The sequence below is a fragment of the Peromyscus eremicus genome, chromosome 23, assembly GCF_949786415.1.
Source record: "Peromyscus eremicus chromosome 23, PerEre_H2_v1, whole genome shotgun sequence".
Classification (NCBI taxonomy): domain Eukaryota; kingdom Metazoa; phylum Chordata; class Mammalia; order Rodentia; family Cricetidae; genus Peromyscus; species Peromyscus eremicus.
The window spans coordinates 645,755-661,257 of record NC_081438.1 but is presented as its reverse complement, the minus strand read 5'-3'; the positions used below and the strand labels follow the sequence as shown (position 1 = coordinate 661,257).

Here is a 15,503-nt window from a genome sequence, read left to right as displayed (position 1 = left end):
ATGAGTGAATAGTGGTGGCTGTACTTCCATAAAACTTGATTTCTATATGTATGTACCTACTGTGACTTCTGGGCTCCTGAGGGTAGACACCTGCCATGGGGGGTCATTGTTAAATCCTGAGACTATGTCTGCTGAGTCTTTCTTGCCCTGGTGGTCCTGATTGGCCTTCTTGCTAGTCTATTCCTGGCCTTCACCTTTCTCTGAGTGGCCTCCTCCCTGGGCTCCTGGGAGAAATTTACACAGACTTGCTGTGGTTGAGGCCCCTTTTATGAGCTTGGCTTCTGGACAGTACAGAAAGGTTTTCTACCTCTCCAGCCTTCCTGCCACAAGAGACATACATGGATCTGTTAAAAAGATGTAAGAAGCCAAGCTGGGACATGGTGGCATTGGCCTATAATCCTGGTACTCAAGAGGTTGAGGCAGGAGGATGGAGAGTTCAAGGCCATCCTGAACTACAATATTGAGATCTTGTCTCTAAAAAGTATACCTAAAAATAATAAGCTCATCTGACATTTGAGTGATGTTACATGAAAATATAATATAAATAAAAATCTAGTTTAGCATTGTATTCATTTTTCTATAGCTAAAACAGTCCTGTGTGTTTTTATTTTACTTTAAATTAAGGGATGCAGGGACTTTTGGCTCATGGTTTAAGGGTACAACCCATTGTGATGGGGAAGGCATGGCAACAGGGGTTTGAGGTGTCTGGTCACATTGTGTATGCTACCAGTGAACAGAGAGAGATGAGTGCTGGTACTCAGTCCTGTGGCTTTTATCCAGCTTTCTTTTCTTGTGACTTCATGGTGAAAGCAACTGCCTTTCCTTCCTTATATGCCTTTAAATACAAATTTTTGTTCTGCATGAATGAAAAAGTAAAACTTGCCAGTTCAGACCCAAAAGCATTACAAGAAATTAAGAAAACAGCACCATCTTCCAAAAATGCAAGGGAAAAAACTGCATATGATGGTGTGTGCCTGTAACCCCAGCCCTCAGAAGACTGAAGCAGGAAGACACAGTTCAAGGCCTACTTAGCTATATAATCAAGGTTTTTTTTGTTGTTGTTGTTGTTTTTTTGTTTTGTTTTGTTTTGCTTTGCTTTTTTTTTTTTTTTTAAGGGAAAAAGAAAAAAAAATTAAATTACCTTTTAAAAGTAAGAGAAAAAAAGCTGAAGAAGAGGAAAAGCTTCCATGAGCTCTGAGATAATATACCAAGGTACTAAGTGCAGTTTATAGTGGAGCTTTTGTTAGGTTCTTTGCAGTACAACAATTTAATCTCTGGACATCATCTAGCTTGTGGTTCTGAGTTGTGGTTTGTTATGGGATTAATTTTGTGTGCATGTGTTGCCATGGAGAGGAAGGCACTGACTGTGCTGGCCTGTGTCTGCCGAACTCTCTGGCATTTGGGCACTCTGAACCTGGGAAGCCTTGTCCTGACCCTGATTCACTTGTCTTCTGCCTGCTAGACAGTGGCATCGACCAGGCCCCCCCTGGACTCTGCCCAGCCCTGCCAGCGGTCTCTGCCCACTTCCACCTCTTCCTCATCCCTTGTACCCGTGAGTGGCTCAGGCTCTGGACCCTCGCCTGCTCGTTCTTCACCAGTGAACAGACCCTCTTCTGCCACCAGCAAGGCTCTGTCTCCCATCACTTCCCGGTCTCCAGGGGCAGCAGTGCCAGCTCCCCCCAAGCCACAGAGTCCTGCTCAGAATGCAGCCTCATCCCAGGACGGTTCTCAGGATAAACTGGCAGAACAAATAACACTGGTAAGTGTGCCCAGGCAGATACAGAGCATGCTTGTTTGGTCTGTTTGTTTGGAGGAATTTTATGTTTTCTAGGCTAACCTCTAATACCCATGTAACATGAATTGCTAAATGTGTTAATAAAAAACCTGGAGATAGGGGTTGGGGATTTAGCTCAGTGGTAGAGCACTTGCTTAGCAAGCTCAAGGCCCTGGGTTCAATCCTCAGCTCCAGGGGAAAACAAGAAAAAAGCCCAGAGATATTGGAGTGAAAGCTGAAAGATCAGAGGAATAGAACAAGCCATAGCCACAAGTTCTTACTGCTAGGAAGTCCTCAGCCCAAGAGAGAGCTACTTCCTGTGTGCTCACACCTATATACCTTTCTGTGCCCTGCCATCTTACTTCCTCCCTCCACCCAGCTACATCCCTTCCTCTTTCTGCCCAGCTCTATCACTTCATGTCTGTTTGTGCAGACCTCCAGATCTCTATGGTTAACTAGTGCTGGGATTAAAGGTGTGTGCCACCACGTCTGGTTCTGTTCCCAGAGTGACCTGGAACTCACAGAGATCTGGATGAATCTCTGCCTCCTGAATGCTAGGATTAAAGGCATGTGCTATCACTGCCTGGCCTCTATATTTAATATAATGGCTGGCTTTATCCTCTGATCTCCAGGCAAGCTTTATTTGTTAGAGCACGAATAAAATACCAGCACATTCCTGGGTTTGGGAGATCTTGCTTCCAGCTTGGTTAAGGGAGTTGCTGAACAAATTAAAGAGGAATGTCATCATACAACACAATGGGGATTCAGCTTGTATTCTGGTTTGTGGTGTGCATTTCATTTTATTATTTAAAGATTGTGATAGTTTAAAACTGAACACTTGGTGCTGGATGGTGGTGGCACACACTTCTAATACCAGCACTTGGGAGGCAGAGCCAGGCAGATCTCTGTGAGTTCGAGGCCAGCCTGGTCTACAGAGTGAGATTCAGGACAGGCTCCAAAACTACACAGAGAAACCCTGTCTCGAAAAAACAAACAAACAAACCAAAAAACCAACAAAACTGAACACTCGGTTTATGATCATTAGAAACCAGGACTGGGACCAAATAACACAGTCTTCTCTGCTTGAAGTAGACTCATTAACGTCTTTGCCTTGTGGTGAAATTGACCATAGTGGGCTGATTTCCTTCCAGTCATGTTGACCTTTACCCCTCACATCTATGTTCCTTACAGGAAAACCAGATCCATCAGCGAATAGCAGATTTAAGGAAGGAAGGCTTGTGGTCCCTAAGGCGGTTGCCAAAGCTTCAAGAAGCTCCGCGCCCTAAATCTCATTGGGATTATCTGCTAGAAGAGATGCAATGGATGGCCACAGACTTTGCTCAAGAGCGGAAGTGGAAATTGGCTGCTGCTAAGAAGGTAGGTTTGAAACATGGGGTGGTCATTCATGCTTTGTATCTTTTGGAGTACTTGGAATTTAAATTGCTGTAGAGTGAGCCAGACACATGCCTTAAATGGTGGTGGCACACACCTTTATTCACAGTACTTGGGAGGCAGAGGCAGGCAGATCTCTATGACTTTGAGGCCAGTCTGCTGTACATAGTGAGTTCCAGCATAGCCAGAGCTACATAGTGACACCCTGTCTTGAAAAATCAAAAAATAAAAAAATTTGCTGAAAGTGGCAATGGATGGGACTCTTACCCCATTGTCTTAAGACTTTTGAATCCTAATGTGTGGAAAAAGCATCTTCTGTTGTGTAGGTGGAAACTGAGATAGAGTCCTTGGTGCAGAGATTGGGTTCCTTTTCCTTCCAATTTGTTTGCTGGTTAGGAATTGGATGCTTTCAGGGCACCCAGGGCTGGGCAGGTGATTGCAGAGGCTGGAGGTTAGGAATGCCAGGTGTAAGATGCTAGGCAGTGTGCTCATCCTCTGCCTTCACTCCTGCCCTGGTGTGTCACTGCTTAACTGTGTGTCTGAGCTGTCCCTGGTTCTGGTGGAGAGTTTGTTCCTTCTATTGTTCCCACAGCAGGCACAATCCTTCAGAGACTTGAGAGGTGATACTATTTACTCTACAAAAATGAAAATAGAAAGACAGGTTTCTGGAAAACTTTGGCCTCTGGGTGGAACTCAGCTATCCTTTCATTGTGTAGGCAACTACATTTAACTATCACATATCATGGACCATTGTTTTCACACCCAGGCCTTGGATATTTTCTTCACCTTCCTTGTACTCAGGGTTGGGGTTGATCCTTTGTCTCTGACCTATGTAGAGAGGGTTTCTCTGTGTAGCTTTAGAGCCTGTCCTGGAACTTGCTCTATAGATCAAGCTGGCCTCAACTCACAGAGATCCTCCTGCCTTTGCCTCCCGAGTGAGGGGATCAAAGGTGTGCACCATCACTGCCTGGCGCACTTCTGTCTTTGAACTCCCCTCTTTCCTTATCTGGTTTAAGAAGGGGAAACCTGAGACAAAAGATCTCAGATTAGGTCCATGGACATTTTTTTTTTTTTAAAAAGCCCCCAAAAGAAGCTTCTTAAATATTTATTACAAAGGAAAATGATTCTAGACATGTGAACACCAACCTGGATAGGATGGACATATAGCCAGTAGGAGGGACATGTGAGTACTGGGATGGACATATCAACTGGTATGGACAAAGTGGGCATGTGGACTCCAGGCTGGGCAGACAAGAACGGGCTGGTGGAGTAGGGTAGGTAGGCTGATGAGCAACACAGAATTCATAGGCTGTAATGAGGGCCAGCTCTACACAGTAAGCCTACATGTACCCTTCCTCCTCACTAGGACAGGGAGAAACAGACGCTATCTCCAAGGAGAGCTTTCAAGGAGGCCTTGAGAGGGTCGGTGAGAGACCAGTGTAAGGTGTCATTGTAGTTGAGTGCTTTTCTATCTCAGATGAGGTAGAGACAGTGGTTGTTGGTATGCACTCTGTGCTGAATAAGTTCTTACCTTCAATTGTTCTCCCTACTTTCTGGAGCTGCTACTGGCAAGTACATAGAGTATTCCCATTGGGAACACAGACTGATAGCTTAGAAATAGAATCTTGATCTGGAGAAATGATTCCGTGGTTAAGAGCATTTGCTGCTCTTAGAGAGGACTTGGGTTCAGTTACCAAATCCACATGGGAACCCAAACCATCTATAACTCAAGTTCCAGGGGTTCTGACACTCTTCTGGCTCTGAGGGTACCAGGCATACATATGGTGCACACATATACATTCAGGCAAAACATGGGAGCACATAAAAAAAAATTCTTTTAAGTAAAATCTTAAGCCAGATATGGTGGGTCACAACTTTCAATCCCTGTTCTTGGGAGGCAGAGGCAGGTAGAACTCTGTGAGTTCAAAGCCAGCCTGGTCTATGCTGTGAGTTTTAGGGCAGCCAGAGCTATATAGTGAGGCATTATCTCCTAAAATAAATAAAATTAAAATCTTAAGACTGAGATGTGATTGGCTTGGCAGAGTGTTTGTCTAACATGCTTGAAGCCCTTGGGGTTGATTTCCAGCATCTGTAAAACAGGTGTGGTAGTATACACCTGTAATCTATAATTCTAAAACTGTGGGCGGCGTGGAGGTAAGAGGATAAGAAGTTCAATCATCTTTGGCTCATAGTGCATTTGAGGCCAGTCTGGGCTAAATGAGACCCTGCCAAAAACCACAACAACAATAAAAAATTATATACATATGCATCTTAACAACAAAAAAGGAAACCTTAAAAATGTCAGTTAAGGCTGGGCAGTGGTGGTGCATGCCTTTAATCTCAGCACTTGGAAGGCAGAGCCAAGCGGATCTCTGTGAGTTCGAGGCCAGCCTGGTCTACAGAGCGAGATTCAGGACAGGTTCCAAAACTACACAGAGAAACCCTGTCTTGCAAAAACCAAAAAAAAAAAAAAAAAGGAAAGAAAGAAAGAAAGAAAAGATAAGAAAGAAAAAAGAATTAAGAGCACTGACTGCTCTTCCAGAGGACCTGGGTTCAAGTTCTAGCACCCACATGACAGCTCACAACTGTCTGTAATTCCAAGATCTGACGTCCTCACACAGTCTGCAACAAAACACCAAATAAAATAAAAACAAATAAATTATATTTTTTAAAAAATGTCAGTTTGGGGCTTGATGGGATAGCTTAGCTGTTAAAAGTACTGGCTGCTTTTTCAGAGGACCTTAGTTTGATTCCCAGCACCCATCCACATGGTGGTTTACAACTATAATTCTAATTCTAGAGAATCTGATGTCTTCTTGCCTCTGTAGGCACTGCACACATATGCAGGCAAAATACTCATACACATAAAAATGTCTTTTTTTAAAAGTCATTACTTGCTGGGCAATGGTCATGCACACCTTTAATCCCAGTACCCAGGAGGCAGAGGCAGGTGGATCTCTGTGAGTTTAAGGCCAGCTTGGTCTAAAGAGCAAGTTTTAAGACAGCCAGAACTGTTACACAGAGAAACTCTGTCTCAAAAACCAAAAAGAAAAAAAAAAAGTCATTGCTTGCTTCAATAGCACATATAATAAAATACAGAGATTAGTATGGTCCTTGTGCAAGAATGACACTCCGATTCATGAAATGTCCCCTATTTTTAACACTCAATGCACCGACCTGCATATGCATGTGTGCTTGTGTACACACTCACTTTACTGTTAAAAAAATAAGTTAATTCCTGGGTGGTGGTGGCTCACGCCTTTAATCCCAGCACTCGAGAGGCAGAGGCAGGCGGATCTCTGTGAGTTTGAGGCCAGCCTGGTCTACAGAGTGAGTTCCAGGACAGCCAGGACTGTTTCACAGAGAAACCCTGTCTTGAAAACCAAAAAAAAAAAGAAAAAAAAAAAAAGTTAAAAAACAAAACAAAAACTTGTCAGCACAACCCTTTCTCAAAAATAAATAAGAAAATAAACATCATTTTGTTTAGGGAAAAATGTGAATTATCTCAACCCAACAATTTCCATTATGTAGGAACATTTAGCTGCATTTATGCAGTGAAATACTCAGTGGCCCATTAGACATGTTTGTATTTGTTGAACAGGAAGATATTAATCACATGAGACAGGAAAAGAAGGTTGTAGTATAGTGTTTCATATCTATATAGTGTTTCATATCTGAGAAAATAACTTTCTAGAAAGTCAGGCAAAAAGTTGATAACATGTCTACAAACAAATAAATGCTTTCATCTAGCGTGCTTAATGGCCTAGGAGATACCTGTCAGTGAATTATATGTGGCCTTATTTATTGTGATATAGTTTCTCTTTGTGGACCAGGTTGGTCTTGAACTCGTGATCCTCAGCTTCCTGTGACTTTAGGCTGAGAAGTCTTAAATTTATTTTTTCTGTTTCTATTTTTTTCCCTCTCTGTGTGTGCACATTCATGTGGAGGTCAGGGAACAACATGTGGGAGTTGGCTCTTTTCTTCCATCCCATTTGGTTCTTGGGGAATCAAACTCAAGCCCTTAGGCTTGGTACTAAGTGCCTTTATTTGCTGAGTACTACAATTCTTGAACTTTTCTTCACCAGCTTGTCAGAACTGTAGCCCGGCATCATGAGGAAAAGAAACTTCGTGAGGAAAGAGGGAAGAAGGAAGAACAGAGCAGACTGAGACGCATTGCTGCTACCACTGCCCGTGAAATAGAATATTTTTGGTCAAATATCGAACAGGTAAATGCTGGAATTCATTGGGATCTTAAAAAAAAAAAAAAAAAAAAATCAAATGTGTTCAAGCTGTGAGGCTGTGTGCCAGGGACAGAGCCTCAGCAGCTCCAGCATTCATGCATGTGCACCCAGAGGCCCTGTGCTCACTTGCCCCTCTGTTGTTAGCTTTCTGCAAGGTTAAGATGAGCCCATTCTGACCTCTTTATACTTGTGGAAGCCACAGCTTTGAAATGAGAATGTAGTGAAAGCCTGTCAGGTAGTTCTTGGTGTGCTATGGCCATGAAAGGCAAAGTCTTCAGGATACCTGCTTCCATCTACACACTCTTCCACCTGATAGAATTTGAGCAGGATAGACTAGGATACAAAATAAAGAGGAGAGCATCAAACTGAGTTATTTTCCTAATTACTGTGAATGAGGTTGGCTCTTTGTGTGAGTTTAATGTGTTAGTGCAGAATTGTACAATTTACATCCTTAAGGACTTGCTTGCTTATTCATCCTTTTTTTTTTTTTTTAATTTAGGTTGTGGAAATAAAACTACAAGTAGAATTAGAAGAGAAAAGAAAAAAAGCCTTAAATTTACAGAAAGTTTCCAGAAGAGGTATGATATTGAAATTTGTTATTACATTTATTTATTTAGTGTGGGGTAGGGGAACACGCACATGTGCACCATGGCCTGTGTGGGGGTCAGAGCACAACTTTCTAGAGATGGTTCTCTCCTTCCATCATGTGGGTCCTAAGGATCAAACTCAGGCTGTCAGGCTTGGCAGTAAGGGTCTTCACTTTCTGACCTATCTTTCTGGCCCAGCTATAGTTTTAAAGGATTTTTAAAGGTTTATTTATTTGTTTTGTATGTGTATGGGTGAATGTGTGCCACCACGTGCCTGTGAAGATCTAAGTATAATTTGTGAGACTTGCTTCTTCTTCTGTCATATGGGTTCTGGGGATTGGACTTAGATTATAAGGATTGATGGCAGGTTTTTTTTAACCATTGAGCCATCTTGCCAAGCTTTTAAAGATAGTCTTAATGAATCTCAGGTACAGAGTGCCCACCTAACATTTGTGAGGCTTTGCATTTGTACACATGATATGTACACATGGGCTTCGAATTTTTCATGTTATATTTTCTGCAGCTTCCTGGTTTTGGCTAGAGAGCTCATTGGTCAAGGAGACCATGTGCTTGCATTTGTTCTTGTTTTATTTTGTACGCGCGCGCGCGCGCGCGCACACACACACACACACACACACACACACACAGATGAAGAGGGTGGGTATTGGGGGAGGATAGGATCTCACTCTGTAGCTCTTGCTGTCCTGACTCAGGAGGAAAGATTGGCCTCCAGCACCTGAGTACTAGGATTAAAAGGTGTGTACCACCAGGCCCTGCAACAGTTTAGTTCTTTATCTCAGCTCCTTTGCTCTTTTTTTTTTTTTTAAAGATTTATTTATTATGTATACAGAAGAGGGCGCCAGATCTCATTACAGATGGTTGTGAGCCACCATGTGGTTGCTGGGAATTGAACTCAGGACCTCTGGAAGAGCAGCCAGTGTTCTTAACCTCTGAGCTATCTCTCTAGCCCCTCTTTTGCTCTTTTTACTGTATGTCAACCCAAAGTTGGTCGACTATGAATGCTCTCAGAATTTAAGTCCTGTTTCTGGACAGTAAACAAACCAATTGCTTTATCTGTCAGGCATAGGACCCTTTAGGGATTGGGCTGGTGCAGTACCTTTGCACCACTAAGATATTTCTGCAGTAGTTGCCCCTAGTTATTGAATACTTAGGTACATGTGAGACACCACAAGTGGCACTCACCGTCTTCTCTAGTCCTTAGAGTGTTCCAGGAGCCCTTATACCTCTCATATTATTGGTGAGGGAGCAGGCTGAGAGATGGCCATTGCTAAAGTTGTAGAATTGTAAACTGAGAGCTAGACAAAGTGGCACAAATTTGATTTTTTTTTTTCTCCTTTTTTTTTTTTCTGGAGCTGAGGACCGAACCCAGGGCCTTGCGCTTGCTAGGCAAGCGCTCTACCACTGAGCTAAATCCCCAACCCCGTGGCACAAGTTTGAATCCCAACGTTTAGCAGTTAAAGGCAGGGGTTTGTGTATTTGAAGCCAGCCTGAACTCAGTCAGCTAGACCTTGACTCAAAAAACAAACAATAAGCATAAAAAAAGAACTACAAGATGAAAACAGCTTTTCTGGGTTACCAAGAGGGAGGCTGGGTTAGTATGCAGGGGAGGAGATGGAATTTGCACTCCCTGTCCTTGAGTGTTGATAGCCATAGACCTCAGCTAGTATAAGCAGACTGTAGTTGCTGAGTTAAAAAGCATCATCTTGCCACAGCTTTGGTGATAATACTGTATTTCTTGTTTCTTTAGGGAAAGAGTCCAGATTAAAGGGATTTGATACATCACCAGAACACTTTCTGGTAAGTACAGAGTTGTTGTTGCTCTCTGATGCATAGAGTGGGCTTGTTATATTTCCTGGAGAAGTTAGTAGACTATGAAATCAGTCTGCTTTGAAAATACAGTAGCGTTGGGTGGTGGTGCACACCTTTAATTCCAACACTTGGAAGGCAGAGGCAGGTAGATCACTCTGAGTTTGAGGCCAATCTGGTCTACAGAGTGAGTTCCAGGACAGCCGAGCTGCACAATGAAACCCTGTCTTGAAAAAGAACAACAACCAAAGAAAACACAGTGGCACTTAATAGCTGTAGTTTCACTTGGGGTATGAATCTGTGAATTTGAGAGGATGCAGTTGTATACAGTAATTAAAGATCTACATTCTTATTCCTCTTCTCCTTGGTGTCTATGCCATAATTGCCCAGCAAATGCCTTGATGCTCTCCAGTGGGCATCTGCTAAATAGACACTTTAACCTTGACATCTCATTCTGTATTGTTAAATCCCACATTTCTGATTTTTATTCTGTTTCAGGATCTAGGACTATCTGGAAGGAAAAGAAAAGCTAGCACATCTTTGACCGATGATGAAGGTCCGTTCCCTACTCCCTTGAGATCACAAGCAGCATGTGCACTCTGTATTGTCATATTGTCAGCTATGCTGACTTTGGCTGTTGGACTTGTTATTTTAAATTTGTTAGAAAGTTTAATCTTTGTATTTGTTCAGGAGTCTTTGAGTAAAAAGAGTCACTTTTGATGTCTCCAGAGGACTTGGGGTGTTACTGTAGCAATTTGATGATGTCTTATTTTGTGATCTTTGGAAACCCAGGTGCATTTGGAGAGCCTTAGGGGTACACAGAGATGATTCAGGGCCACATTTATTTCTGTCCCCAAGGAGTGACTTTAGTACATTAGGGTAGATATGCCTGTTAAAGGAAGACATGCTCACTGCCCACCACAGTTACCTTGCTGGGATCTTTGGGAGGAGCCCCAGTCATTTTTAACTGTTGGCACTTGGTTCAAAGTAGAACACAGATGTAACTTCGATGTGAGTGGCTTGAGATCAGCCTGTGTCCATGGCTTCTGACCTGTTTGCAAACAAATGTGTACTGGCTCCTAGTTGTAGGAAAAAAGGAAGGAAACAGGACAGTGTGTAATTGAGGCCCCAGTGGTCTCAGCAGCACTGTGACTTTACTAGCTTGACTGGCAGTGTGTAAACATCCAGACTTTTGCAAATTTGAGGTTCTAATATGGATTGATTCTTGTTGGGCCAGGTTATTATTAGTGTGGTAGATGTCAGGATTGTTTCACTCCAAAGGATAAATAAATGAGTGACAGTGGCTCACAGGACCTAGGAGCTTGGGTTCCATTGCCCTGCACTGACGTAGCAACTTGGTGTTCTTCAAAGTGCTCTTGTTTCTCCCATTTGTTCCTCTGTCCTAGTCTTCTGTCTCTTCTTTTAGCTGTTCTCCTGGGAGGTGGTCCTTCTTGTTCAGCTGTTCACACAGCTCTAACTTGGCACTGAAGCTGGAGAAAGGTAGAGAGCAATTCTGGTGCCTCCAGTCAAACAAGTGTCCTCTTGGAATGATTTAGGATAAGTTCTTGTTTTTTTCTCCTTGGCTCCCTGTTGATGTTGGGAGGCTAGGATGTGTTTATCAATGCAGCTAGCAGACTGAGAAAGGATTGGGGAGCAGATGTTTTTGGGTGGCATCTAGCCATATGTAGTAATTTTAGATGATTTTCTTTGTAGACTATAAATGTGACTGGCTGATCTGAGGGCATCCTCTTGTTAAGTATTGGGTTAGTTTAAGGGAAATCAAACTCAGTAGGAGCTGCTTTGACTGATAAGTATCTGATAATGTTGTCACCTTAAATTCTGTGTTTCTTTGATATAGCATTACATAGTCCCAGGCTGTCCTCTAGTTGTGATGTCAGCATGGCCAGCAAACCTGTTCACTATTCTTTCTCCTAAGCCATCTTCTCTGTTAAGCAAGTTCAGGAGAAATGGCAGAATGAAATTCCAATATAGGTCTGGCTTGTCTTGTAAGGTTGCACCAAGCTGTTCATGTCTAGGACTAGATGTATCCAGGGCCTAGGGATGTGATATCTGGTGCCTTGCCAACTTTGGTGAATGGTAGAGATTTTGTAGTGAAGAACTGAGGAATTTGGGGATGTGGTAGAGATGGTAGGCAGAGTATGTGCATGTGTGCACGAATATGTGCATGTATTTTGGAAGAAATGGGCCATCTAATAGTGTGGATGAAAAGAAGCCAGCTGAAGAACTGCTGCTGAGGAGGTTGCAGCTTTTCTGGCCAGCCTTCTTACCTCTGAGAGGTTAGGGCTGGAGAGTATAAGCTGGTTTGAGTTCATTGCTTTTGAAGCACAGGAGTACTAAGGGGAGGACACACACTTGGTCTGGGTTGTGGCCCTTCTTCTTTGTAGTAGGCAGTGATGAATTCCTAGAAAGCATGCATCCCAGGAAGTATGCATGTAGTTTTTCTGGGCTCTGCAATGAGTGGGAACTTTATCAGCATTCTGAGCTAGTGAGGTGTATTGCATATTGAAGAAACAGGCTATGAATGGTAGGCTGCAGTGAAAGGGAAAACATTTCCCCTTGTTGCTTGTTTAACAATGGTTTCCAGAATCAGCCTGAAAAATTTAAGTATTTACATTCAGTTTCTTCAATAGCTGTAAAACAGTTTTGAAGCTTAGTAGTATTTAGTGATGTTGAGAAATTCAAGTGAAGGTTTCATGTCCCTGTCCTCTGTTGATAACCATTTTAGTGGAAGATGAAGAGGAGACCATCGAAGAGGAGGAAGCACATGAAGGGATTGTAGACCATCACACAGAACTTTCTAATCTGGCCAAAGAAGGTAGGCTGTCACTATCTTACAGCAGTACACGGGGCATAGTGGAGTTGACATTTCCTTTGGGCCACCAACCAGCTCCCAAATAAAGACATGGAGAATTATTACTAATTATGAATGCTCGACTTTAGTTTAGACTTGGCCTGTAGCTCTTTTAACTTAGTTAACCTGATTCTATTTATCTACGTTTTGCCTTGGGGCTTTTTTTCATTCTGTATGTCCTCCTTTCCTGCTTCCTCCTTGTCTGTCTGGCTGACCCCTGGTGTCTCCTTGTCATCTCCCCCCCCCCCCCCCCCCAGCCTAAATTCCTCCTCCTACTTACTCTCCTTGCCTGGAAGTTCCACCTACACCTCCTCCCTCACTATTGGCCATGTAACTTTTTATTAGACCAATCAGGTGCCTTAGGCAGGCAAGGTAAAATAGCAATGCATCTTTACATAGTTAAACAAATATTCCACAACAAACAAATGCAACATATCTTTACATAGTTAACAAGTATTCCGCAACATAAACAAATGCAGCACATCTTTGCATAGTTAAACAAATATTCTGCAACAGCATAGTGCTGCCAAGTTCAAGGAAACAAATCTCTGGTGTTGAGTTACTTCTATTCTGGTGATCACAGCTGACCTAGACCTTTTGTGGCTCACTTCCTGAACTCTCCTCTCCCACCTCTGTGAGTCTCCCTAGCCACTGTGGAGACTGAAGCAGAGTTCTTTGACAGTGGTTTTGTAAGGTGTGACTTGCTTTTCCTGTCCAGTGGTTCTTCCCAGTAGTTTCATCCAGAATGTTAGGTATTGCTGTTAATACCTTAACTCTACACACTATTTCACACATAGATATGTCATCGGTTACTTTGATTTCAACAGTGCTTTTGTTGGTATTCTCTTGTTCTATGGTGTTTGTACACAAATGGCTCTACATATGTTCAGGTATATGGACCATGCAGAATCATGTAGCATACATATACAGTTGGCTGTGCCAAGCTACATGCTCTGCTGGTATAAGCCTTGGAGCTGGTGGTGAAGATAGCTCCTGGTGGCTTGGAAGAGTAATTCTCTGACAGTGAGGTGCATTTTCTCATGTTTGCTTCGCTTATTTGACTGTTAGGTTTTCTTTTCCTTAATTGACTTATTGAATTCCTTATATCTTTTAGATACAAATTCTTGTTGGGTTTTGTAGCTTAAGTTTTCCTGCCTGGCCCACAGTCAGGATATATCTCTTTCACCTGCCAGTCCCACAGCCTCTCAGATCCGACCAAGTAAACACAGAGACTTATGTTGCTTTCAAACTGTATGGCCGTGGCAGGCTTCTTGCTAACTGTTCTTTTTTTTTTTTTTTTTTTTTTTGGTTTTTCGAGACAGGGTTTCTCTGTGTAGCTTTGTGCCTCTCCTGGAACTCACTTGGTAGCCCAGGCTGGCCTCGAACTCACAGAGATCCGCCTGGCTCTGCCTCCCGAGTGCTGGGATTAAAGGCGTGCGCCACCACTGCCCGGCGCTAACTGTTCTTATAGCTTAAATTAATCCATTTCCTTTAATCTATACCTTGCCACATGGCTCGTGGCTTACCGGCATCTTCACAAGCTGTTTCTCATCATGGCGGCTGGCAGTGTCTCTCTGACTCAGCCTTCCACTTCCCAGCTTTATTCTCCTCCTTGCCCCGCCTATACTTCCTGCCTAGCCAACGGCCAATCAGTGTTTTATTGATTAATTAGCAACACATTTGCCATATATCCCACAGCAGGGTTTTGTTTTGTTTTTTTGTTTTTTGAGACAAGGTTTCTCTGTGTTGTTTTGGTGCCTGTCCTGGATCTCGCTCTATAGACCAGGCAGGTCTCGAACTCACAGAGATCAGCCTGGCTCTGCCTCCCAAGTGCTGGGATTAAAGGTGTGTGTCACCACTGCCCGGCTCTTGTTTTGTTTTTATTATCTTAATTATATATAGATTTGTGTCTGCATGTGAGTATGTGCATGAGTTCATGTGACCACAGAGGCATTGAATCCTCTGAAGCTGAAATTACAGATGATTGTGAGCTGTCTGACATGGAGAGCCTTCTCTCCACCCCAGGGGATATGAATTGTTTACACTTTGATCATAAGAATGGCTTTCTATAGTGCCTGATTTTAAAAAAACAAAAAACAAAAAACAAACTTTTAATTTAAAACAAAACAAAAATCACATTTGTAGGCCCCCCCCCCCCTTAAAAAAAAATCTCATTTGTAGCCGGGCATGGTGACACACACCTTTAATCCCTCAGGAGGCAGAAGTGGGTGGATCTCTGTGAGTTGGAGGCCAGCCTGGTCTACAAAGTGAATTCCAGGACAGGCTCCAAAGCTACACAAAGGAAACCCTGTCTTAAAAAACAAAACAAAACAAAAAAATCTAAAAATGTTAATACTAATAAATTTAACTGAAAAAATATTTAGATTTTTGTATTAATTATGGATATGCATCTTAGTTTTCAGAGAAAAGAAATGTAGTTTTAGAATTTGCAAGTTGTAAATTCCTAATCTAAAAATCAAGAATCCAAAATGCTTTTAAATCTAAAACTTTTTGAGCAGTAAGGAAATGGTGTTCTCAAGCTTCAGATTTCAGAGTATTTTGATAGTGGATTTTCAGATGTATGCTCAGTTGACACTATGTAGATAGTCTCCAATCCAGAAAGTCAAGAGCTATGACTATGTCTAGTCTTAGGCATTTTGGATAAGCAGTGCTAGCCTGCATCAGCTGTTTTAGGAAGAGGAGTGTATGTGACAAGCTACCTGTCCAGTCTTTTTGCTATGCCTTTCTGAGTGCTGTTTTTTCTTTGCAGCTAAGTGGCATTTGTTATAAAATAATCTTGTTTCTTCCTG

At 42.5% G+C, this 15,503-nt stretch overlaps 1 protein-coding gene and 1 pseudogene across 16 annotated transcripts in view; both read left to right on the top strand.

The window, feature by feature from the left end:
* Positions 1 to 15,503, top strand: part of Ep400 (E1A binding protein p400) — a 110,751-nt gene that overhangs the window by 37,581 nt on the left and 57,667 nt on the right. For all 16 annotated transcript variants that reach the window (XM_059249177.1, XM_059249178.1, XM_059249192.1 and 13 more), the window contains 7 exons: positions 1,463 to 1,759; positions 2,966 to 3,151; positions 7,252 to 7,392; positions 7,907 to 7,985; positions 9,763 to 9,812; positions 10,320 to 10,377; positions 12,568 to 12,657. In XM_059249177.1, coding sequence (XP_059105160.1) covers positions 1,463 to 1,759; positions 2,966 to 3,151; positions 7,252 to 7,392; positions 7,907 to 7,985; positions 9,763 to 9,812; positions 10,320 to 10,377; positions 12,568 to 12,657 — 901 coding nt within the window. The remainder of the gene's footprint in view (positions 1 to 1,462; positions 1,760 to 2,965; positions 3,152 to 7,251; positions 7,393 to 7,906; positions 7,986 to 9,762; positions 9,813 to 10,319; positions 10,378 to 12,567; positions 12,658 to 15,503) is intronic.
* LOC131898706 (U6 spliceosomal RNA) lies at positions 6,225 to 6,325 on the top strand (annotated as a pseudogene).